This window comes from Ruditapes philippinarum, unplaced genomic scaffold (genome assembly GCF_026571515.1).
Source record: "Ruditapes philippinarum isolate M1 unplaced genomic scaffold, ASM2657151v2 ctg359_1_1_1_1, whole genome shotgun sequence".
In the NCBI taxonomy this organism is placed as follows: Eukaryota; Metazoa; Mollusca; class Bivalvia; order Venerida; family Veneridae; genus Ruditapes; species Ruditapes philippinarum.
The window spans coordinates 559,133-586,971 of record NW_026863896.1 but is presented as its reverse complement, the minus strand read 5'-3'; the positions used below and the strand labels follow the sequence as shown (position 1 = coordinate 586,971).

General features: G+C 31.2%; 1 protein-coding gene across 4 annotated transcripts; it reads right to left on the bottom strand.

The window, feature by feature from the left end:
• Positions 1-1,110: 1,110 nt before the first annotated feature.
• Positions 1,111-27,839, bottom strand: LOC132723705 (uncharacterized aarF domain-containing protein kinase 5-like). 4 transcript variants are annotated; one of them, XM_060708487.1, is made up of 14 exons: positions 27,691-27,839; positions 23,004-23,342; positions 22,356-22,620; positions 21,883-22,023; positions 20,522-20,635; positions 19,699-19,830; positions 18,878-18,961; positions 18,404-18,485; positions 17,566-17,736; positions 15,956-16,166; positions 9,183-9,257; positions 8,154-8,366; positions 5,613-5,671; positions 1,111-2,901 (listed from the first exon to the last, which is right to left on the bottom strand). In XM_060708487.1, the coding sequence occupies exons 2-14, from the start codon at positions 23,288-23,290 to the stop codon at positions 2,852-2,854; spliced, it is 1,884 nt and encodes a 627-aa protein (XP_060564470.1). In that variant the 5' UTR covers positions 23,291-23,342; positions 27,691-27,839; the 3' UTR covers positions 1,111-2,851. The 4 variants fall into 4 exon arrangements, with proteins under 4 accessions (XP_060564470.1, XP_060564472.1, XP_060564471.1 ...); XM_060708489.1 differs by lacking the exon at positions 15,956-16,166 and adding an exon at positions 12,757-12,940; XM_060708488.1 differs by lacking the exon at positions 27,691-27,839 and adding an exon at positions 26,173-26,220.

Here is a 27,839-nt window from a genome sequence, read left to right as displayed (position 1 = left end):
CATTCCTAACTCTAGTTATTGTCCGGAAACCATTTTTCTATTTTTAGTAACACTCTAACGGTGACCTTGACCCTAGGGGGTCCAAATGCAATACCAACCCAGGTCTTCATATAAGCTTCCTTTACACCAAATTAGATTACAATATCTCATTCCTAACTCTAGTTATTGTCCGAAAACCATTTTTCTATTTTTCCTAACGGTGACCTTGACCTTGACCCCAGGGGGTTCAAATGCAATACCAACCCAGGTCTTCATATAAGCTTGCTATATGCCAAGTTTGATAACAATATCTCAATCCTAACTCTAGTTATTGTCCGGAAACCATTTTTCTATTTTTAGTAACGGTGACCTTGACCTTGACCCCAGGGGGTCCAAATGCAATACCAACCCAGGTCTTCATATAATCTTGCTATACACCGAGTTTGATTATAGTATCTCATTCCTAAGTCAAGTTATTGTCCGAAAAGCATTTTTCTATTTTTCGTAACAGTGACCTTGACCTTGACCCCAGAGGACCCAAATGCAATACCAACCCAGGTCTTCATATAAGCTTGCTATACGCCAAGTTTGATAACAATATCTCATTCCTAACTCTAGTTATTGTCCGGAAACCATTTTTCTATTTTTAGTAATGGTGACCTTGACCTTGACCCCAGGGGGTCCAAATGCAATACCAACCAGAGTTTCCATATAAGGTTGCTATATACCAAGTTTGATTACAATACCTCATTCCAAACTCTAGTTATCGTCCGGAAACCATGATGTGGACCGACCGACGGACCGACCGACCGACCGACCAACCGACCGACCGACCGACCGACAAGCTGACTCCTATATACCCCCCCTAAACTTCGTTTGTGGGGGTATAAATACAAAGACAAATTCACAGTGACAAAAGAAATATCAATTAAAACATGATGTGTTGATTAAAGGATTAAAGAAAACTTACATTACATGTAATACCAGTATTCCTATGGTTTTGATTTTCATTTTGTTTACAACAGATATATATATATATATATATATATATATATATATATATATATATATATATATATATATACCCTTGATTCTAGCAGTGAAATAATTTGCCAATGCCACCAAAAATGAGCCAGATCTCATGAAACATCATATCCATCTTTAAGTTTGGTCACATTGCATGGATTAGTACAGCGGTTTGGCTCTATACGGCTGGATTAGATCTATTATAACTTATAGCTGGCAATATTAGTATCTATTGATAGTATGTTAAAATTATTCCTACCCGTAAAAAGGATTTAAGTTAATGTTCTTCACTGTAAAAAGGCTTGTTCTAAACTGGTATATACTGGTGGCAATGGATAATCACTTTTGGTTCCGGTTCAAGAAGGTAATGGGTTAAAACATAAAATTTTATTCCTAATTCCATTATATTGTAGATATTGTAGTACAATCTTTTTTTTTCCCCGCCAAAAAATTAATAATGAAAGTTGTTGAAAATATACTTCACATCAATTCGAAAGGCATGCACTTTAAAATAACAACTGAAATAACATTATTAGCATGTAACCATAAAATCACTGGCCTATAAACATTAAATCTTAAAATGCCTTCATTAAAATGCCTACATTTCTATGGTTCATTTCTTGGTCAACATAAAAATATGTACATCATAAAATTTAACTTTGAAGAAAGGACTTCTTAAGCACTGTTAAAATCAGAAGGTATCACATTTGAAAAAAACAAACAATTTAAATAGCAATTTAAAACATTGAAATAAATAATAGAAATAAAATTCTGGAAGCATAATGTTTCAATATCACAAAACAGTATGATTATCAATTACTAATAAACAATTACAGTAAACAGATTTACCTCCAACTAACAACCTTGATACTGATTATATTTAATGCCAATATTAGTCATGGTTTTTGACATAAATCTCAGATCATATTATCTGAACTTGCTTGCCTATAGATGTTATTTTTCTAGGCAAACAAACTTTTACCATTACAGCTTCACCGTGCACTACTTGTCACAATAGGTTAGTCACCCTGACTAAAATGTAACTTTAAATGTTTGATTGTACCCATGGATTAGCTGGGAAAACTTAAAATATCCTTAATTCCACCGTAAGTCTATTGTTAGCTTACATGTCCATTATACAGTCATTGTTATGCCCTGGAAATTAGACACAGTGGTCACATTAAATGAAATGTCAATTTGACAATGGCAAAAAATCACAATATGTTGTCAATGACTACCAATTAAGCCATGTTTATCCATTCCTGTTAACGGCAAAATTTTCAAACATTCATGATTACTCTCCTCTGTACTATATACAGCTTGATAAAAACTGGTCCGCTTTTTGAAAAGGATCTGCTATGTCATTAACAACATATCAACATTCTTGCTAACTCATTATGTAGGCTAACGACTACACCTTTTCATGCATCCTTTTCAGAATCTATCCATTTTCTATAGGCTTCTAAATTACTCCTCAACATGATTGCAACATGGCATAAAGTTCCCTTTAACATGGATATCTGTAAATGACAGAATTATCTGCAAATGACAGAATGGCTTTTTATTCAGCGACACTCGGCACTCGGCTATTTATGAAAGCCTAACATAATTTGTCATACCTAGTTCACAGAATTGTTTCTTTAGAATCTGCCTTGGCTATTTGCCATATTATAGTCTTTCATGCGACCTTTAAACAGGGTCTGTTCACTAGTCTCCAGGAAACCCTATGGACAAATACTCGATGGACAAATGTACAGTGAGCCCTTGTTCAATGGGCAAATATATGAAGTACAAATGTACGATGTACAAAATGTACCACAGTGCGATGGAAGCCTATTTATCTATATCACAGTCCAAGCTTGGCCAAATTCACCTCTTCTTCACAGAGTCTCGTACCTAGAAAATAAAGTATAATCATGCTAATATTTCACCCTCATTATAAATTCATACATTGTAACTAATGTACTATAACTAAGTCAATAATGATACAGCAAAATTGCATGGACATCAAATTCTAGCTGATCATGAACTATCTGATCATGAACTATCCGATGACAAGATCATTCAATACAAACACACTGGGGGTGGAGAGGTGGGATGGGCGCGTATTACTAAACACCGGTATATTACTAATGATACATTGATAAAAAGAATATTAATAAAAGCTAATTCTGATGGTAATTACATATGTAAGGAGCCTTTATTTAGTATTAGATTACACAAGGATGATAAATAAATAGCTTCATTACTGGCTACATCTGGTTAATTCAGAAAAGGTGTACTATACAAATTTTAATAATTATTATAATTCTGCAAAGTTAGAACATGTGGACAGAGTGTACATAATCCTTACTGATAGATCTCTTCTTTTATACATATGCATAGAATGTGCAGAAAAAATCCTTGTAACTAATTTTATTGATGAAAATTTCAAAATTAAAACCCCCTTTAAATTTATGTGTCGGCCAGTTTTGGCAGCATTTAAGGAGGGGAGAGGGACATTTTTCAGGGTTGTTGGGTTTACTTTTTATTTATTTTTTATACAATTATAACCTTCATTTTTTTATCTTTTAGAGGGGAAAGAGATAGGAATATGGGAGGTAAATAGTTCTGGTAGATAATTTATTTACAATCACAATCAAAATCTATCTATAATTCTTAAGTCAATTTTTTTCATTTGAATGTGATGAAAGAGCATCTTTAACAATCATATTTTATAACATTACACCCTGATCTCCACCATACCTGTTATTCATGCATAGAAATGTAGTCAAATATAGAAACAACATGCTAGAACAATAATTAGTCCTGTCTCTGTAAATTTAATATTTGTTAGTATATCAAATTACCATGATGATTTTAATTTGTGTATCAACATAAGCATAGACTGTGCATTTGATGAACAATTTTGTTTAATCAACATGTAAATAAAAGGAACAAAATGATATACACTATGGTATCATAATTATTTCTAATTAAGTTAAAAATTGGTAAAAATTTAGAGAAATAAGTCAAAGCTTAGGAGAAGTTGGTAAAAAAAATTGGATAAATTGGTATAAGTTTTAATAAATTGGTTTAAGTTTTGGAGAAATTGGTAAAAGCTTTGGATAAATTGGTCAAAGCTTTGGATAAATTGGTTTAAGCTTTGGATAAATTTGTATAAGTTTTGGATAAAAATTGGTAAAAGCTTTGGAAAAATTGATAAAAACTTAGGTTTTACATGTACGTCATACCAACACAGTAAGGGTCATATGTTTACTTTCCAGCTTTAATAGTAGAGATGTCATTCGGTACAATAAATGAATACAAAGGCAACAACACAACATTGGTGGTATATCATTTTCTAATTTCTTTTTTGTACATGTTGATTATTAAATAGAATTAATACCATCATAAACATGTTTAAAGCTATATAATGCCGACTGTTATTGGTTTAATAACTGTTTGTTACATCAAGATAAAAATTTTGCTAATGAAAATGAATTGGAAATACGATGTTCACAGATTTTTGAAAAGCTTCCAGCATAGGTGTGGAATCATTGACAGCCTATGGAAAATAGCTATGTAACACATTTTGAAATGATTCCTTTTGTAAACCTTTAACATTCGTGTTACAGTCATGACTGAAACACTTGTTTTAAATCTGATTTCAGAATTGGCCATCAAAAAGAAATTTTGTCAGTAAATAGCTTTAAACTTGTTATGCCTATACCCTGCAAATAAAAGAATACTTCAAAAAATGTTAGTGTATTAGTAGTAACAAAGTTTTAATTATTTTAACTTTGCCTGAAAAAAATATTTTAAACTGTTAAAACATGCAAATATTAGTGTCATAACATTTACTATGTTACAGAACTCAGATTTTTTTATGATTCAATCAATGATATAGACGTGTCAAAATCAAAATGTCTATCTTATCATAATTTTAATTTTTAAATTAAGCTGCAGAGCTTATGTTAAACTTGATTCCTAAAGTAAATTTAATATCATTCAAATTGCTCCTCTTTTTAAAGCCACAATCAGTTATATATACACAAATGTACTGAGTTCTGAAACTGTACAACTTAAAATTATCCTTACTTTGTGCCTGAACAAAAAGTAATTATCGTTTAGTTATCCATTTAAGCTGGATTGACACCACCCCATTCCCTCATAGATTAAACAAACAAAAATATGTTTGTTGGATTGGTTTTATGTCACACTGACACAGTTTAGGTCATATGGCAACGTTCCAGCTTTTACTGGTGGAGGAAGACCTCAGGTGCCTTTTTGTGCATTATTTCAGGCACGAGCATGCATCTCAGAGTAGAACCACAGACGTTCTGTAAGCTAGCTGGATAGCTTGCTCACATGAAAGAATCCAAAGTCCCTGTCGGGATTCAAACCCACAGTGGTTAGAAAAAATATACTAAATTGGTGTAAAAACCATCAAACAAACAATAATAGGGTTTAAAGTTATTTTTCATTTTTTCAGGCACAAAGCATTCAAGTAGATAATCATCCATTAAACATCAATTAATCATCAAAATCCATCAATCCTTTCCATCTTTTCACCAGAAATTCCTTGCCTAGAAACAATAAGTAAGACTAAGAAAATAGTTCCTCACTATATTTTTCAAGCAATTCTTGCCAAACTTTTGAACTTAAAGGCAAAAATTTTAACTTCCTGAAAAAAAGAATATCAAATAAAATATTAATTACACATACACAGGTCATTACATTCTTCAAAACTATTATAAATATTTTTAATTATGGTGAAGAATAAAGCAAGATTGAGTAGGACAGCCAAACCATTCTTTGAAAAGTCCAGCTAAAAACTACTATGCTAGTTTGTTATAAGTTACTTTAAATTTAGTATAATTTGTTAAAAGTTATTATAACATTGGCATAATTTGCTGTAAGTTACTTTAACATTAGCATAATTTGCTATAAGTTACTATAATTATGTAAACATTATTTGTTGTAAATTACTTTAACTTTAATCTGTTAAAAGTTACTATAACATTAGCATAATTTGTTATGAGTTATTATAACTTAAGCATAATTTGTAATAAGATACCATTACATTAGCATAATCTGTTAAAGGTTACTATAACATTGGCATAATTTGTTATAAGTTACATATAATATATAACATATTTGAAGTATGTTATGAAAAAATGAATAACAGTGGTTTATTGATCAGAGATACATAGTTATATTCTATACCTAGATTAGAATATATTAACTAAGCTAGTTTACAGTAAAGAAACTAAAATATCACATTCCACATTTGCCTTCTAAGTAGTGAAATTTAATATCTCTGTGTAACAAAATAAGCATCATTACTGAATAAATTACTAGACATTAAAATATCAGGTTCAGCAATAGCAAATGAGAACAGGCTATCAACTTAACACCGATTGAAATGCATCAGCTTGGTTCTACATTTCCATACATAAATAGGCAAGGACTTTAGCTTAATATCGCTGAGCAAGGGCTTAAGCATAATAACATATAGCAGAGAAAGGACTTAAGCATAATATTGCCGAGCAAAGACAATAATGCAGAGAAAGGGCTTTAGCATAACAACAGAGTAAGGACTTTAGCATAACTATGCAGAGCAAGGGCTTAAGCATAATTATGGTTAAAATTGGATGATTAAATGAGTATGTTAAATGGTATGGTTTTAATTTATATTCACAATTTGATTTACAAATTAATAACTAGCACCTATAATTTCAATAATTTATAATCTGATGTGTTATGGTACCTTTCATAAAAATGAAAATTTTTGTATTATACATTCTGTGTCTATGTACAACTACTGTACTTTTCTGACAGATAGAGAATTTCGGTTATTATGTAGGTCATTAGTACTAACAATGTCTGCGGATACTAAAATCAAACATTTTATATCTTTATAAAGTACGCATTGATTGCACTTATAAACATTGAACTTTTATATCGCTTTGTAAATACCATGAATGTTTACGTGTAATAAAATCGCCACTTTAATTAGTCTTAAAATAGAACTTATATATTATATAAAAATAATTATCTATAATAAAGCCTATAATACCTCCACATAAAACAAAGCAGACACACTTAATAGGGCTGTTATTGTCATAACATAAGGGTAACGGTTCTCACGGAAAGCTCTCTAAATTGTCAATTAGTCTGGTAACCTAGCAACCAGTCTTGACTGGTAACAGTCAACACTTTTTAATAAACACACCTTTTTTTATTCAATAACAAGAGTCAGACAATAAAAACCTAAATTTATATATCAAAATATCATTATAATTTCTTTTCTTTGTGTTTTCTCTGTTTCCACCTTATTAAAAAAACAGCAAACTTCTTAAATGATACAAAATTAGTTTCATTAACAAAACATAATGTATAGCAAAATAAGAATAACTCTATAGTTCAGTAATTATCTACAATAATTTCATTTTCCAGAATACAATGTGTCCAATAAAAAATCCTACTGAAGATTAATTTTCTTCCGCAAAAAACACGGAATCAAAGTACAAGACAAACAAAAAAGTACAAGAAAACCAAAAAAAGTACAAGCTCTTGTTTGCTTTACAAAACATCTGTAGACATTTTTTTTTTTTAAATCACACCAGCACTATTAAGTTCTTATGTGGACTTTTCAGCTATATTGACACAGGAAGCATCAGGTACCCCTCAAGAGCCCTTGGAGACACATAAGTAGAACCATCGACCAATCCTAGCCACCTGGGAAGCTACCTCAGATGGAAGAATTTGAAATTTTGAACAGAATTTTTAGTCAATAGAGGAAAAGGGCAAATGATTAACCATTCAACCACAAAGCCCCCTCGAGTTCAGAAAATACCTGCCCTTTATCAATAAATGCCATAAAACCAATGATTTAGCATCATTTAGCTTAAATTCACTTATGCATATCATTAAACAAAGAAAGTAACATTACAGTAATGTGATACGGCTTATATTATTCTTCATTGCAGTCATATCATCATGGTTTTCTTTTTGTTAAAAACAAACAACAATAATTTTGTTAAAAACAAACAAAACAACATTTTTTGTTAAACACAAACAAAACAACAACAAAATTTTACTTTTCTTTTCAGTTGAAAACAAACAAAAACAACAACAACAAATTTGCATTGTAAGTAACTTACCTCTTTTCTTCAGTCTCCATGAAGCTTTTCACCTTTTCCATAGCCGGTGCCCGACCTAGCAACTGTAGGAACCGTAAGTATAAGAATGCAAGCCAGAGTTTCCAACTCTCAGCCTTCACCCTGTAGTCATAAACCACCCGCTCCCACCAGGCCTGAGCCCTTGATACAACAGTGATGTTCTCAGCTTCTTTATGGTATGTACCAGTGATAGCACTAAATAACACAGATAAAAATATATTATTCACATTTGACAATAAACAGAAGTTCTTTACATATCCTTAAAGTAAGATTTTTTTGGGTTTTTTTTTTTTTTTTGTTTTACGTCACACCAATACAGTACCAGTCATATGGCCACTTTTCATCTTTACTGCTGGAGAGGACCTTAGGAGACATTATTATCACTGCAAGCACAAACAGGCACCTGAGTAGAACCATCAGCGTAACATATAAGCTAGCTGGATAGCTTCCTCACATGAAAGAACTTGAAGATGCTGGTTCAGAACAAACCTACAGCAGTGAGAGGCAAGTGGGTAGTGGATTATAGTCAATGACCTTAATCACTTTGCCGCGGATGCCCCTCCTTACAGTTTAAATTCATCAGAAAATAACAGCTAATCCATAACTGTTATGGTAAGAATATCCTTAATTCGTAAAATTGTTTAAATGCACCTTTCCAGCTTCTATTTTTGTAACTGTCTATTAGTAATTTAGAGATAGTTATGCAAAAGTAAAATTCCTGGTTAGCCTGCACAAATGTACAGGTCCGCTTGGCTTTATACTGGTGGCAAAGGCTTTCAGTTCCAGCAGGGTAAGGCGGTAGTGAGAACCACTTGTTGTGTTAAAGGTTATTACCCAAGAAATCTATACACGGGTGACTCAAAACACTGTCAAAATTTATTTTTTTGTAGGACACAGATATTTCTCTATTCAGCAGACACTGTAGTTCTTCAGGATGAAAGGTTGAAAGGTACAATGCCTATTAAAATCTAATCCAAAAGACTTGTTTGTAAATTTAGTTTGTGAAGTTACCTTTTTGCCATGATGCCATATCTGTCTACAGGATTGCCATGTTCTCTTAAAATGGCTCGAACTGTGTTCATGTTCCTAAAAAAATCACAATGTTCCAAAGATATCAACATGTTCCTTAGAATATAATATGTTCCAAAATAATATATGTTCCAAAAAGTATCAATATATTCCTTAAACTATCAACATGTTCCAAAAATAATATAATATGTTCCAAAATATACCAGTAAGTTCCTTACAATATCAGTATGTTCAAAAATATAACAATATGTTCCGAAAACTTTCAATATGTTGTGCATAACCAGCATAATCCTAAAAGTTTCAAAATGTTCCTTTAAGTATCAACAAGATCCTAACTAGAACTCCGCGAGTCGGATGTGTCGCCTTGTGAACAATATAGTTTAGGAGAAATGGCCAGGACAAAAATGAAATATGAAAACTAACAAAGGGTAATATCTCAAAATATAATAAGTGCAGAGAAGCAGTTTCTGTGCACTGCACTTCTTATCAATAAGATCTATCATTCTATGAAGTTTCAAGTCCATATCTTTTATAATTTATGAGAAAAAGCCTGGACAAAATAAAGTATGAAAATTAATAAAGGGTGATAACTCACAAATAAGAAGTGCAGAGTACCGGTTCTTGTACACTGCACTTTTTCTTAATGAGATCTATCATCCTATGAAGTTTCATGTCCATAGCTTTCATACTTGAGGAGAAATAACCAGGACAAAATTAAAGTATGAAAATTAACAAAGGGCAATAACTCAAAAATTAAGAACTGCAGAGTACTGGTTCTTGTGCACTGCACTTCTTCTTAATGTGATCTATCATCCTATGAAGTTTCAAGTCCATAGCTTTTATACTTTCGGAGAAATGGCCTGGACAAAAATTAAGTATGAAAATTAACAAAGGGCAATAACTCAAAAAATAAGAAATGCAGAGTACCAGTTCTTGTGCACTGCACTTCTTCTTAATGAGATCTATCATCCTATGAAGTTTCAAGTCCATACCTTTTATACTTTAGGAGAAATGACCATTCCAAAAAAAAAGTATGAAAATTAACAAAGGGCAATAACTCAAAAAATAAAAAAATGCAGAGTACTGGTTCTTGTGCACTGCACTTCTTCTTAATGAGATCTATCATCCTATGAAGTTTTAAGTCCATGGCTTTTATACATTGGGAGAAATGGCCCGGACAAAATTAAAGTATGAAAATTAACAAAGGGCAATAACTCAAAAATTAGGAAATGCAGAGTACAGATTCTTGTGCACTGCACTTTTTCTTAATGAGATCTATCATCCTATGAAGTTTCGAGTCCATAGCTTTTATAGTTGAAGAGAAATGGCCCGGACAAAATTAAAGTATGAAAATTAACAAAGGGCAATAACTCAAAAATTAAGAACTGCAGAGTACTGGTCCTTGTGCACTGCACTTCGGGTTATTGAAAGAAGCATCCTATGAAGTTTCAAGTCCATACCTTTTATACTTTAGGAGAAATGACCATGCCAAAAAAAAAGTATGAAAATTAACAAAGGGCAATAACTCAAAAAATAAAAAAATGCAGAGTACTGGTTCTTGTGCACTGCACTTCTTCTTAATGAGATCTATCATCCTATGAAGTTTTAAGTCCATGGCTTTTATACATTGGGAGAAATGGCCCGGACAAAAATAAAGTATGAAAATTAACAAAGGGCAATAACTCAAAAATTAGGAAATGCAGAGTACCGGTTTTTGTGCACTGCACTTCTTCTTAATGAGATCTATCATCCTATGAAGTTTCGAGTCCATAGCTTTTATAGTTGAAGAGAAATGGCCCGGACAAAATTAAAGTATGAAAATTAACAAAGGGCAATAACTCAAAAATTAAGAACTGCAGAGTACTGGTCCTTGTGCACTGCACTTCGGGTTATTGAAAGAAGCATGCATACCAAGTTTGAAGTCAATCAGACTTATAGTGACTGAGTTATGCTCCGGACAAGCTTTAGGGGACGCCGACGCCGACACGACGACGCCCGCCGACAAAAGTAACCCCTATATGTCGCCTTTTAAGGCGACACAAAAAATTAATTATTTCATTTCTAAATATTCTATGTTTAAAATTCATTTAAGATTCTGCACCCTCCAACACATTTTGAGGATAAGTCTTCTTTCATAATTTGTTACTAAAAATAGCTCATAAAGCATGTGTTACACCTTGATTTTGCTCTGTGTCATATTGATGTTTATTGAATCTGTATAACATTTAAATGATTATGAACAATGTTTTAACTTACAATCTACATAATTACATATTTATAGAAAACCTGAAATGAGCTCTTTTTTCACCAAAATTAGGATACATATTACTCAAATATTGTTAATATAACCAACCTTAATAAATAGGCAAATATTGACTTATGTTAAGTAATATTTCAATTTCCAATTTAACCTTCTTTCAATAGTAAAGTACACACATTTTTAGCACATATCTATTAAAAGAGAGTTTTTTCTGCTTTGACATACACATGGCAAAGTTTCTGTTTCACTATAAATGGACAATTTTGGATGCCTCTCTGTGCACTAAAGTAGGCACAAGTGGGTTTCCAAGTAAAACCATCACGCTTCCAAAATGTTTCAATGACAACAACCTTAACCACTCAACCAAGGATGCAAAAAAAAAAAAAAATTTTTTATTATCACATTACAGTTCCCAAGCATAATGCCAATAAACCAAATGATTAGAAAATAGAAACCCTTTGTTTAGTAAACTTTCATTCAAAATCAAAAAGTGCATAAATAAACCAGATTTAAGACCATAAAGTCATGTAGTTTATTTTATTAGTTACCTAATATTATCATGCATAATTTATTGAAATTATTAGTGTTAATTAACAAAGTAAAACCATACCATAAAATCAAACATGTTTTAACCATTCCAGTTTATTTGGTTATTTTGCGAAAGTCTCATATCTTATATAACCCTACAATTTAACATCCAACAGAAAGAGTCAGTTTAAACAATCCCAGCATATGTCTTATTGCAGCTGGCATTCAAAAACATTTGAGCTTTCATTTAGAAAGAACATTTATCATACAAAGATGGGAGCAGATTATGAAAAGACCACATTTAGTATTTATCATCACAAATAATTTGTCAATTGTTTCCATGATTCAATCTAAAACAAAGATTTTCATTATCAGTTATGTTTAAAGGCACTGCAGTTATGATATGGTAACCTATCCCGCTTCTTTATTAAAGAAATATCCCAGCAGCCTTTCAAAGTTATAAAATATTTAAGGCATAAGTCTAGCATTAAGGTAGAACACTGGCCTAACATAACTCACAACAAACACAAAATCATTTTACAGACACACAATCACAAAACACACATTACCATTAACAGTATTTACTCACGTATAAGACAGATTTTACCCTTCAAATTAAAGTGTCCCACCATACATACCCCGTCTTATAAACGTACCACAAACAAGTCAGGGTACAAGAATTCTGCTATTAAATGTTAGTATAAAATTTACACATCATCTTGTATGCTATCCATCTTATACAAGTAGGTGAGTAAATAGGGAACACACCTGACTATCAACAACATTTCCCTCGGCATGGCTCGTAACACGAGAGTAATTTCGTCAAAATGGTTCGCGGCAATTTTCTTCATATGAGCAATATCTTCATCAGATAGTCTACTTGGAATGTGCATAGTTGATCTATTCAACAGTGGTCTTTGCAAAATAATCTCACAAAACAGACTTTCTCGTTCTGTTGAAAAATATCATGAAACATCTGTTCAGAGTGATAATTTCTATAAATTTCTACGAAAAACTTAAGCAAAACTTGATAAAAGCTAAGTCAATGTCGCAGGGAGCATTGGCATCTTAAGACTTGGAAAACGGCACCACCTAGAAATTTGGCTCTACCTAGAAATATTGAAATAAGACAGATGTTATTAATAAAGGTGTCATATTCTAGGGCCATCATGGAAGGATTTTGTTCACCAAATAAAACTACTTTTACTTTCAAATCACACATCTATAAGCACACAAAGCTGCACTGAAGTAAAATTCAAATAACTTAACAAAATGCACAGGACAAATTTAGAAAAGAAATAGAACATGTCTGCATCAAACAAAAACATGTGTATGATGAAGCTTAAGTGGCAGAAACAAGTGAAATCTAAAATAAAAATCTCTCTAGTTCTTAAAACTTAAATCAAACCAGCTTACAGCCCACACTTAGATCAACACAAGAACCACTGAGGAGCTAATCATTAACATGTGTTCTTTAAAGCAGCACATCTCCAAATTTTCTGTTAATTTTCATGAAAATTTAAAAAATGATCTATTCAAATTTAAAAAAAAATGTTTAAAAAATTGTAAAATAATGATGTGTAACCATACCCAAAGTCCCTAGTACCCACTGGTATTACAATAATTATGAAGAAATATCCCTACTATGCTAGCAGTCAGGATAGAAATATGGTGATTAAACATGTAAACATTAGAACGTCCTGTCATACATTTGATTTCTGTCATCAAGTGGCAAATAAATTGTGGCTTTATTACATTTCTAAAGAAATCTTTTTCGTTTTTTGAAGGTTTTTTTAAGTTTGTTTTTTTTGTTGTTTTTTTTGTTTTGGTGGTGTTTTTCTGTTGTTGTTTTCATTTTTTTTTTCATCTGGAAAGGTGCTATTTTAACATAATTTTATACCATAACACAATTAAAAACTCACAAAGACAGAAAAACAAAACACAATGCAATAGGAAAATAACAAAGGAGAACAAACAACAATAACAACAAAGGAACAACTGGGTAAAATAACAACACAAGAAATTATATCTCAAGTAAAAAGCAACTTGAAAAAGATAACCCTTACACAATAGTTTCTAACTTTCCATGTAGGAAAAATTGTTTGTTTTTGTTTTTCCATAAAAGGAAAAATAGTTATACAGTAAGAAAATTCCAGGTCACATGACTTGAATTCCTTTACAAAATATTTAAATAAGCCCTGAAACTATCATAAAAACTAAAATGCTGTGGCAAACCTCTGTGTGGTAGTCAAAAATACATGGTTCTTCTTTACATGTATATCATAGTTAAAATGAAAACTGACATGTTTCTTTTTTTTACCTGTCTATCATTGGGGGGAAAATTTATTTGATAGAAATCTTTTTGTTACATTTCTCGACATCCTGAATAGTTAGGAAAATTTGTAATTGAACTCTGCATCATGATGAATGTTAGCTGCAATAATGACTTCCATAATGCTAAAAGTTGCAGCATGGCCGAGTGGTTAAAGCATCATACTAGTAATCTAAGAATTGCTGGCTGTATGGGTTCAAAGGCCGTCAGGGGCAAGCCGTTCGTGAGCAAGAAACCTTACACTCATTGCCTAGTACTAGTTGGTTCAAGGAGCAGATTCTAGGGTGTTTCAAAAAGCTAATAGCTTCCAACACAATCAAATATTAAAATAATTTTATATTATAATGCCAAAAGGATATGCTATGACTACTGCTGGCAGTTCAATTTTACCTTTTTATGTATTAAATTTTTTAAAATGCAAACAAACAGTTCAGTTAAAAGTAGGGCTCACCAATTTTGCAAAATTAGCAGTGTTATGACTATATTGTTCAAACAGGAACAGAAAGTGTGTTTTTTTAATTGAAAATCACTCCAAAAAAAAATCAGTTTAAAAAAATAATTTCAACACATATTTAACTAACAAAAAAAAATTCCTAAAAGACATAAGAACCCTAAAATATGATAAAATTACATCAATTATCCCATTACAAATAATCAAAATAAAACAATCATGCAAGAAAAGTTATGTGCGTGATAAAAAAACAACATGTAAACAGTGAAAATTATAAGAAAAACTGAGCATGCAAATTACTGTTGATTCAACAAAACCCTTCCACAATATTTAAGTCAGCTGATATCAAAACATCGCAAAAAACACACATCTCTACAGTTTTGCTTTTTAACCAAGAGTTGTTACTCGATAGGTTTAAAGTTTAAAGAAAAAGGATAACACAGTAATAGTATTTCTTTTTTTTCTATATTCTAAATATTTTCTAGAATACATTTTATATGTTTTTATCTGCTATCAGCTGAGAAAGTCGAAAATGCACAAAAATGTAAAAGTATATCTTTTCTTGTGTTGAAGTAAACCTCAAAGTACACATTTTATTATATATATCTCACTATATGTAACTAGAAATCAGTCAATAAGGCCAGGATGCCCCCAGATTCCACTGTTTTGTCAATCTACACACAGGCTGCATAAAAGCAGGACAGTGGGATGGACTGACAATTATCATATATTCTCTTAGTCGGGGCATTAAAAAAAGCATTGATATCAATTTACAATGTTATTACAACTTAACAGTACATGACTTCTTTGAACCAAAAGTGATCTATAGTCATTACATCCAGTATAAAGCCAGATCAGCATGGATCAGCGTGCAAATGCATGCAGCTTGGCCAGGTATTGTACTTCAATATTAAAAACATTGAATGGACAGTTCCAGTTTCAAAGCAGGTTAAGTTCAGACCTGCTTGTCTGAGGGAGGTAACAAAGGAAACTGTGCTACATTACAGAATGAGAAACCAAAAATAACAACTTATCTATATATTTTTTCTTTAAAACAAAAACACCTTTTTTAAAAATTGTTAACAGTTCTTTTGCTTATTTTTTAACCTGATCAGTTTTGAAAGAAAAATTAAATATACTTTTATATTTTTGTGCATTTTCAAGGGACACCTTTAAGTCTTTACCTAAAAATCAAAAGAAGAGAGCTGGGCATATCCCTCATGGCCTTGAATATTCTATCATGAAGAATTTCAAAGTCCTCCTTCATTTCCGCCTGTATTTGTTTTGACAGTTTACGAAATGCCTTCATGTCAACTGGCTTGTGGCGAAAAAGAGGCGGGGCCTTTGTGAACTTCACTGGGCCCTGTCTAACAAGACTAGCAAATATCTGGTAGTCTAAAATATAAATAAAATGTTAACAACCAAATCTAAAATAGAAATGTCTTGTAAACAGATTTGTTTGAAATATAAACATATTTTCACCTTAGTGCAGTAACAGATAAACTACTATTAAATTATATAAGGAGTTAATCTGTTACTGCACTAAGGTGATAATATGGTGAGGAAATATGTCTAACCTATGAATATGAGCATTCATGCCAAAATTATCTGCTAAAAGTAAGTAATCTTGTTTAGGGTATAAATATATTGCAAACATTGGCAAACAAATCTGTCTAAAATTTTACCAAAATGGTAGTAAATAATTCTGTCTTAAATTCAAAGAAATGATAACAACCTAGTTCAAAATATTCAAAATAAAAATGGTTACAAAAACTTGTCCAAAATATAAACAAACAGTAAACAATCTTGTCTAAAATATAAAAAAAAAATATATAAACAAATGATAAACGATCTTGTTTAAAATATAAACAAAAGGTGATGTATGTATTCTAGGCTTAATAACCCTTCATCCTCCCTTTCAGGCACTGAGAGTACAGACCCCGAAACAAAAGGTGAACAATTTCTTCGCAAATATAAATGGTTGACAATTTCTTCTAAAATATAAATAAACTGTGAACAATTTCTACTTAAATAATTATAATAAATTTTGTCTTAGATAATCAGTAAAGTCACACTTCCATTTACAACCTGAACTACCTGTATTTGCTACAGCTTCAGAAAACTCACAAGCTTTGTATATACCTTTAGATATGCATGAGACTAATCTTTATACAAAAGGAACCACTTTCTTACTAATGCAACAAGATGTTTAAACTTATTTCCATATAATTCAGAAGATGAAGCTGCACTGTACATGACGCCTTTAAATGCAAAGTTATTTGTTATGTTTAAATCAAACAAGACCTCTTACATTTTTGAAAACATTTGTAAAGTGCCTTCAATTAATTGCAAATGAAATATAAATTTCATATGATTTATTTTCAATTAAACTACAAATAGGCTATGATTAATTGGCAATGCCATTGCATATTGACTACAATTGATAAACATTAAACTTAGTTACATTTATTACATACCATAAATTATCAATGAAATTAGGAATTGCCTGAAATTAATTAGCACTTCAATATATAATTGTCTAACAGTTAATTGGCAATGAAATAAATTGCCTGCAATAACATCTTGACAATGCAATAAATTGGCAACAAATTCTAATTTGTCTACTGTTAATTTGCAATGAAATTGTAACCTGTCTATCATTAATTGACAGTAAATTTGCGAATGGTCTACTATTAATTGGCAATAAATTTGCAAAATGCCTGCCATTTATTGTCAACAAATTTGCCAAAAACTCACAAAAAAATTAGCAACAAAATTGCAAAAAATTACTTACCATTAACACCGAGTAAATGTGAATATCTCTCCATCTCCTCCTCGTTTCTCATGATGATGGCTTTATATAAGTTACACAGATATCCTCGATGTAAAGGCTGTAACCGATCATATAGACCATGGTCTAACAGCACGATCTCAGCTTTCTTGTCCTTCCCTTGTCTCACAAATACTGATACAAAACATATTATAAAATGAAAATAAATTTCAATTCTGGATTTTGATAAAGGCTGTTTCATAAAATTTATAAAATCTAGTCAAAAATCAGTGCAAGGACCAAATGCTAATGCATCAGCTAACTAACCATTAAAAAATGAATGGCAAAACAGCCATAACTCTGGTTTTACAATGTAAAAAGTCATGATTCCATCTTTCTGTTTTAAGTGCCCCAGTTGATTTATATCAGAAATTCAAATCTTATGATTTTAGGCTTTTGTACCTCAGTGAAGTTCCTTTGATACGAAGGTTAATTCCTTTTACTAACACAATAAAACATAATATGGCAACTTTCAAAACTTTTCAGGCAGAGACAGACAACAATTACAGACCTCAATTATTCCTCTATGCATTATCACAGGCAAAGTGGGATGGCAGAACCACCCATTTTCTATAAGCCATCTGGCTAGTTCCTCACTTTAAAAAAATTCCAAAATCCCAAATTGGTGGACCTTGAACTTTTCCAACAACAGTGAAAATTTCACCCCATTACAAAGGCTCAGTATTTTTATGTATAGGACTATAGGTCGCATAAATGACCTCATCATGAGAAATGACCTCAGAGTATAAGCAATATCTGATACTACAAAACATTATATAAGAAGTTCACTGGTTATACGAACCATTTCCTGGATGGGGATCTGCATGAACAAAGCCTGTCAAAAAAATCTGGTCCGAAAAGCACCTCACCAATTTCTGATCAACCTGTAGATAGTTTCATGTTAACAATTATTGGTAATTAATAATCAACTGAATAGCTTTTAGCCTAAAGTCAAGACCTTGACCTTGACCCTGTTAACCTAAAATCTCATTATAAAGTAGAGGTCGGTACATGTAGTACATGACAATTATGTAAGATATCGCTAAAATATAACAGCATGATTTTCACAAATAATCAAAGGATACATGCAATTTCTCTCTGAGTGGCCAAATTCATTTTCTTATGTTGAATATGAACAAACTGTCATTAGAAAACTGATTGGTTTATAATAAATATAATCAATTAATAATCATAACACTGATGAAAATTACATGTATATATAATGATATATCAAAATATTACCGTAGAGTAAAACACTGATGAAAACTAAACTTACGTCATTTAGTGAAAGACCCATCTTTCTAATACCTTCTGTATCGCTCACTTTACACCCATCTATATACTCGGCTGTCAATACTCTCTGAAAAATGTGGCAAGGAAAAATAAAATTCATATCTTAAAAACAAAACAATATTAATACCTGTTTCTTATAATTAAGAGGGCCATGAAGCCCTGGATCACTCACCTGAGATATTAATGTCTGCTTCTTAAGACAAGAGCTGTCAAAAGTGAATGCTGGACTATGCTCAGTGCTTGATAGTAAAATACAAGACTGGATAATGTCATATTTATTAAGTTCAAAAAAGGCCATAATTCTGTCAAATCCATGTTAGAGTTATTGGCCTTGGTCTGTGACCTTCCTTGTATGCTCTCAAATAAGTGTGTGAAGTTCCAAACCATTCCTTTAACAAGTTTAAGTACTTTTGGAGATACCAAAGTGCCCACAAAAACATTTGGTCAAGTACAATAGCTCTCCCTATTCTTAGAATAGTCAAACTATAAAATGTATACAGATACCAATGATAGAAATGTAACAGAAATGTCATCAATTTTTTCCTTAACATGAAAGTTGTGACCTTAGCCCTTATAATCATTGACCTTTTTTTAATGTTAATACAAAGGTAACATTTCATACAAGGTATATCTGAACTGTGATTAAAAGAAGACAACTTTTCTCATATTTAACAAAACTTTGTGACCTGAACATTGCATCTACAAATCATCAAATTAACAAACATTCAAAGCAAAATTGATATAATTTTTTTTTATCAAAACTTATGTCAAATTGAAAATTCTTCACTCTGTATTCTGACTTACTGTGCTTGTTTTATCCCAGTAGACTTTTGGCACATATACATATCCTAGATGTTTCAAATCTTCCTGGCATCTCTCCGAGTTAGATCCTTCATTTACAAAATCCAATTCTTGACCGAGGGTCCCTTTCATATCCTACAATTATAAACATATTTCTTATTTTAATATTTTTCACTCAAGATATGATTATATAACTTATGAAATAACACTGACCCTTTATGTTCTATGTATATGTATAATTATAAACATGTTGTTGTTTTAATCATGGTATATAAAAGTAAAACAATTCATTACATTGATCAGTGATTACAAATGATAGTTGCATTCACTATCAATTAACAAATATGATGTAGTGAAGATTGACTTGAAACAAATCTCAACTAAAACCCGTTTAAATCATGGTCATTTAACACTGCAACATATTTAATCCCACTATTTCTAATTTGTTACCAGATTACCAGTCTTAATGGAAATCTCATTTTGTTTTTGTGAATTCTGTTTAAGAAAAACTTCAAATGTTGCAATATGTAATATTTCAGTATTGTGGTAGGTCAATTGTTCAAGGTCATGATAATTAACCCTTCACCTGCTGGAACAGAAAAGTAACTAGCTTTTGCTACCAGTAAAGTGCCAGGCATGCCTGCACATCTCTGCAGTCTGACCAGGTTCTAAACTACTGGTAGCACAATTATTGTTTCATCACATTAAGTTTCAGAATGTCTAAATGAACTGCACAAATTTCAAAAGCTCAGCAAAATCCATTACACAAATTCAGGTGGCTCAGAGTTAACCAAACATAATTTACAATTAAGATGTTAAAATTTACCTGTAATACCCAAGCAAACTCAAACTTTGGGTGCATCCAACCAATAACCTTTAACAAAATCTCACATGTTCTTATATCACCTGCAAATCTATCTTGTAAGTCAATATACTGAATCTGCAATATACAAATAGTGAATAGTTCCTTTTATTTATTGATTAATGATATAATTATGTACTTAAACAATTATGTATAGTACAATATCTGCAGTGCAGTACCCTTTGGGAGACAAAGAAAATGTTTTCTGCCGAGAGGTGTTGCTCCTCAGAGGTTAAATTTGTTTAAAAGTCTTATTTTGTAAGGTTTGATTAGTAATGCTGTAAAGAGTTTATTATTCTATAGAGGGCCTTTTTTGCAGAGGTAACACTGTTAATACAATGTATTTGAGTTGGGAGAAGAAAAAGTTTATTTTTTTAATACATGTATATAACTTTGATTTGAAAATAACTTCTACAAAAATCTACTCTCTTTTTTTTAATGTTTTTTTTTTAATGGGGTGACGGGGGCTGGGAACTTTTAACACAATTTGTGACAAAATTAAGGTGATAACTAATACATTACAAATCATATAACTGTCAAGATTTCATTGCGGTATCTATTACCACTCCTAGTCACGGCCCAAGGCTAAAGCTAATTGTAATTAAATTTGCACTCAAAATATTACATATATATACCAGGAAATTAGACATAATATTCTAGTTATAACTGACAGATCATTTAACTGGTGATTAAATCTTAAATTTAACACCTAAAACACTCCTCGTGACATTGTAAACGACCTCCGCTTGACCTGGTCAGGAGCTGTCTATAAAAATTTAAATATCACGAAACAGACACCCAGACCAGTGGTTGTAATTTATGAGTGAAATATTTTCAAACTATCTAATAGATTACCTATGCACATATAAAATCATAATATTCAAATATGAAAGGTCAGACAGGACATTTTAAGGTCACCATGAGTTACCTTAACGTTATTTTCAGACAAATTTTTGACAAGGGCAAAATACAACAGGGTGTGTAAAAACAAGAGTTCAAGAAATATGTTTTATTCAAATGATATGTTGATGTAAAATATGGCTAAATTGTTCACTACATAGCCATATTTCTACCTTGTTAATAATTATATTAATTATCATACAGAATATGCATAGTCTTGATTTATTGGTTATTCCAATAGTTTAGATAAAAGACATTGTCAAAAGCTAGTTTGGATCCCTGTAGGTGTAACTGATTAAAATTTTACTATTTAGAACATTTCTGTATTTTTGTTAAAATCAGTAAAAATTTTGACAAGTAACACTTTAACAGAAACCCAGGCAATCATTTTACCATGTCTTTATATACTTCTACAAGTTTCTCACCTTTACTGCTACATCTTTGCCTTCATGAGTGACAGCACGGTGAACTTGGGCCAGACTAGCTGCGGCTATAGGTTCCTCATCAAATTCTTTAAATACTGTATGCGGGGAAGCACCAAAATCTTCAATAAACAGTTCTTCCATCTAAAAAGAAATAAATATCGACAAATATTCAATTTCAATCACGATAAAATTTTCAAAACAAACCTGACAGTGTCAGTTCTTTGGTAAATCAATTTAATTGAAATTTTAAAACTGTCATCTTTTTTTGATAAAACAAAATGTAATGTTAACAAAAACTTAAGTGTAAACATGTAAACACATAAATCTTAACAACTGTAATAATAATGTCAAGTTTGTTGAATATAAACTCAACATTCAACAAATCCATTTTTATGGACATGAATTTTTGCAAAACAAGTAAAATTGTTGCAAAACAAGTAAAAAGAAAACACTATCTAATGCAAATTTCTTACATCCTGAGGTTCCATAGACAAAGCCTTGTCCTGAAGTATGACTAGAGTGTCTACATATTCCTTTGGCAACACATGACTCATTGAGACAAGCCCTTGACCAAGTTTTACATAAAGACCACCGTTATTAAGGCACCCCATTAGCAGCTTCTCTGCAGAACGTTTATGACACAACTTGACGGCTTTATCATATTCTACTGAATCATCTTCAAGGTTCCACAATGAAATTTTGTAGTCTATAGAAACTGATAAGCCTATCACAGCTGACCTGTTGGAATAAAGAAAGATAATATAAGATTAAATGTAATAAAAGATATGATTGAGAATGTCAGGGGTTTTTTATTTATTAAAAAATAAAAACTGTTTGTAGCAGCCAATTACTTTTCTGCATTCTGTTTAAATATGTCTTACACTTTTAGATCCATGAAAGACATACTTGATGAAAAAATCTAAGGTTTTCTTCATAAAACACAAAGTTATTACTATTTCATAAAAACATTATCATTTTTACAAAGAAAAAAAGATATTCAATAAGGTATAACTCAATGTGTCAAGTAAGAATGCTGTTATTAATACTAAATTCACTAGTTTCTACACCTTCATCACCTAAATTAGCTAAAATTGTAACAATAAACAATTATCTCACCCTACCTGAGAAATCTCACAAATCCACCAGCAGTAACCCGAACTTTTCTTTTATATTGCTCTTTCAAGCAAAGGTAAGTAACTCCTGACACAAGTGATAATGCTGCCATAAAACGCCCAAACCTTTTACTTCTGGACAAAGTGGGTTTAACTACATCTTTCTGTGAATATCTACGAACAACATGTTTCTGAACAAGGTTCAAATTTCCTTCTGATCTTTGACACAGGCATTTTAGACACACTGACTGTTTCCCTTTCAAAGTTAAGACCTCAAACAGTCTTCTTGATGCCATGATTTGATTCTGTGTCAGACTTCTTTATTCATATTGTGTAACATTATCTAGTCTGAAAAATTAAAATTTAATGTTGCTTAGGTGAAAATATCAATGTGTGAGTATGGCAAGAGGTTGTGACACTTGGCTGTATCGGATGCATATTTTATATATATATCAAATTAAGAAATATGGCAATGTCATTTTTCAAGTTAATAATACTGCACTTGACACATTGAACGGCTACTTTTTATAATCAATTAAAATTGAATTTTTGTATAAGGCTTATCCTCCACTAAAGGTAATCCTTTGCAAGTTCATGGGACACAAAAATTTATGTCCAGTTATAATCACCAGCATTGTGTAACACACATGGTTTTGTTCAATTTGTGAATAAATCTACCTTTTAGGCAAATAAAACAATAATAAATGTTAAAGGGAGACATAGGCAAAATTTTATTCCTCCAATTTGAATTTTTCATTCATTATTCTGTAAATGTCTTCAAAATAAATACACTAGGCAGTCAGAGGAACGGAACTTTTCTCCTTGTAAAGTAAAAAATGGTAGTATCCTAACTTGACCAACGTTGGTTAGGTTAGAGCGTTAAGAATAAGATTTCACAATAGTTGCCACAAAGATCTCTGGAAATGTTAACTTTAGAACATGTCAAATGAATGGATTAATTAGACTTGTTTCAATCATACAATAAGTCAATATCCACAATATCTGTTATTGTAACTTCCAGGGTTTGCTAAAGTCACACGACTAATTTTAAAACTACTTGGTGATTATGTTGGCATCTAAATTTCGTTAAACATGTATAAATATATTTTCGCTTCAAACTAAAACAAACATGGAATTTATACAGAAATATATACTAGTACTCGGTACAAGTCAACCCGGCCCCAAGTCAACCCGGCCCCAAGTCAACCCGGCCTCAAAATTGGTCAACCCGGCCCCAAAATTGGTCAATCCGGCCCCACGGTATTTTAATTTGGTCAACCCGGCCCCAAAATTGGTCAGTGCGGCCCCAAAATTGGTCATTCCTGCCCCAAAATATATATTTTTCAAAGAAAACTATAAATGATTTATTATTAATTGAAGATTATTAACTATAGAACAACAGTAACAAAAAGTGTCGGTAAATTTAATTGCGTCGATTAAGTTTTTAATACGCAATATTGATGATGAATTTTTATATAACATCAACAATTATATGTACATCAACATTAATTCAGATGTGATAATCAAACAGTTTAAAGCAATCAATTAACAAAAAAGGTATAGCTGTGAAAACAAATCCTTTTAATAAGTTGGTAGTATCTTTCATGTCTTTATTCGATGTAAATTAAAGATGGTTTTGTGAGTGTTAATGCGATAATTAGGAAGAAATGCATAGAATTTCGAGTTAAAAGGTTTTTATAAATATTGTTTCAAACAATATTTTATCAATTCATTTGAATGTTTTTATTGAATACGTTCATCATTATAATTAATATTTGTTTCGTTTTTTATTAACTTTTTTTCAAAGAATATTTACTGTGTAAAAAGGTATTGGAATATTACTAAGTGTTTGGAAAATTGTATGAGATAATACGACAATTTCATTTTTGAATTTAATAAAAATGGTAATTTGAAGGTTCGAACAATAATTAAAGAAATTAACTTGAGTCATGTACAATGTACCATTATTTTGCTAATATTGGAAAGAAACATTAATAATTTATCGTTTAGTACCAATATAAACTAGTTACACTGATAACTATCTATAACTTTTTGTTTTGTTTTCACAGATATCGATCGAAAGAGCTATCCGCAACCGCCCTGTTGAAGCTTGTGTCCAACATGTACAGGCCGATACTAGATAGAAGCGAGGCAGAGGAAGACGACGAATGAAGTGTTTATATGTGATGAACATTGTAGGGGTGTGTCAGGAACATTGTTGAACTATATAATATACAAGTTGCTTGTTGATATTGATAGTTGATATTGATACTTTTTATATAAAATAAATAATAAAAGATATCATCATTGAACTTTTGTTTTTGTTGTTAATTTTTGTCTTATTTCTTGATAAGTATTTACATTTTAAAGCAAAATAAATAATAAAAAAACATGGGGCCGGGTTGACCAGAAATAAAATTGGTTTGGGGCCGGTTTGACCAATTTGGGGCCGGGCTGACTTGGGGCCGGGTTGACTGTAATTCACTAGTACTTTATTACTAGGACTTTAAAAAATGTCATTTTAGCATGATTTCAGCACATAAGATCATTTTTAATTTTTTTGCCATTAATTTGACCAAGTATCAATTTTAATTGAATATACATGTAATGATCAGATGTACTGTCAGTATGTGTAAATAGATTGATGAATCTTTTCAGACTTTCGAATTTGTCCGAGGTTATTTTTAACGTTATGATTTTTCCCTGTATTATTTCTTCAATATTTTTTTCCTACAAAATATCACTCAAATTACAGCTAGAACCAAAGGTTAGGTTAGGTGTTAGTGTTAGGGTAAGGGTTAGAGAGTTATAGAAAGGGTAAGGATTTTGCTGCACACAGATTCTAAACTAATACAATACGACCAAAATTTGACATTTTAAATTATGTGATTTTAAATTGTGTTATGCAAAGCAATCAAAGAAAAAAATTCATTGCACGGATTCGAATCATTGCGTGCAATGAAAATGTATGTCAATCTCTCAAGTGAAACAACGTCCGAAAACTATTGTATCCGAATACGGACAACTTGTAATTTATGTAATAGCATCAATAAGTACATAAGTTGAATGAAACTTCAAATAAAACGATGGGAAAATAATTCAACACAACTACGTCAATGTTTACAAAATCAAGTTATAGCTGATGATCATCCAGAATTCCGATAAACAATTGTTTAACCTTGCGAAATTTCTGCTACATATGAAGGGTTAGAACCTAAAGAAACATAACTGGAGAAAAGATATTATGCATGCCGTACCTTTCCGTACAGTACAATTTGTGTTACCTATCATAATGTTACCATTACTACATTGATGTAGTTAATATTAATCTAGAAAGTTTTATAAATGTAATACCGTCTGATAATAGAACAAAACCAGAGATATAGATTACAGTGAGCATCTCCACTGAATTACCACTCATACATCAAAATGTGAAAAATAGGCATTTTGTAGCAATTGAAACTTAATGGATGTAGACTTGACTTGTACACCGTTTGAAAGTAAAGTGTTTTATCTATTGCTGCAGTTTAAGATATTGCATGATAACTTCCTATGCCGTTTACAAGATTTTTATTATTTTTTATTTTTTTTTGCATAAGCATACATGTAGTTATGAAACAAAAGTAAATAAGTAGTTCTCTTCAAAAAATGATGAATCGTTTATTTAAATAGGAACTGTAATGTTTTTTAACCTGTAGCCATAGACAAATGTATACAAGTGTAAGCTTTCAGAAAATGTATTATTTTACAGATTTTGATATCTGGTTTAAAAAAGTTTTAATTGCTACAAGTTTTAAGTTTAGCAAGCACGCGTGATACATGTATCTTAACTGGTTAGGAAGTTGCCTATCTCTGTTATGTATCTACGTCTCTGACAAAACGAAACTTCCCAAAAGGTATAGTTAATTAACCCATCGCCACATCAGAAGCAATCACATTAATTGCCATTGTGCCTGTACTGGTTCCAATGCCAATAAATGAATTAATCAATAATTAAATAATCTTAAAACTATTTAAGCAGTGCCTACACACAGTAATCAGAGAATTGAAGAAGTGTGATATATATATAAAAAGATCTCTTTCAGACATTTAAAATAATGCACAAATGAATGACGTCTCTATTCCAAGATATTTCAAAAAGAACAAAAATTCACTTTCGACCTATATCTACAAAATGTAGCCCAACACATTGTGCACCAGAGCTTTTTATTATCTTATTCGCTTCAAGACCGACATCGATCTTGTAAAATAGGTCTGTCTTGCAGTCAAAATATTAAGACTAACCTATATCTATTACGTTATTACCAAGTGATGAAATTATCTTAATTATCTAATAGGTGTACTATGACTTAATCTATATGTAATCTATTGCATAATTAAACAATCAAATATTCTATGCTCGATACCATGTCATTTATGACCATGACACCTTTTATTTCAAATAAATGAAATAATACTTTCATAAAACGAATACATCAGTTGCTATAGCAATACTAGTACTTATATATGATTAACATAAATCTTTAAACAATAAAATCGCCAGAAGATAGTTATTCAAAATACGGGTATATAATTTGTAAAAAAAATCTGATATAAACATCCCAAACACTTAATATAATAAATACTAGATTAAGCTTGATTCATCGTCTCTTGCAGTTTCTTATTTACAGGAAATAAACTATATTTTATCACTTACAAAATAATACAGTGTTTGTCCAAATAATATAGGTAATCCTTAATCTTTCACAAGATATTTATTCCATTATTTTCGTAAAATGAAAAAACAACAACTTAATTCCAAATATACATTTTAGAACGGTGAATTGCTCACTGAACTTCAAAAGG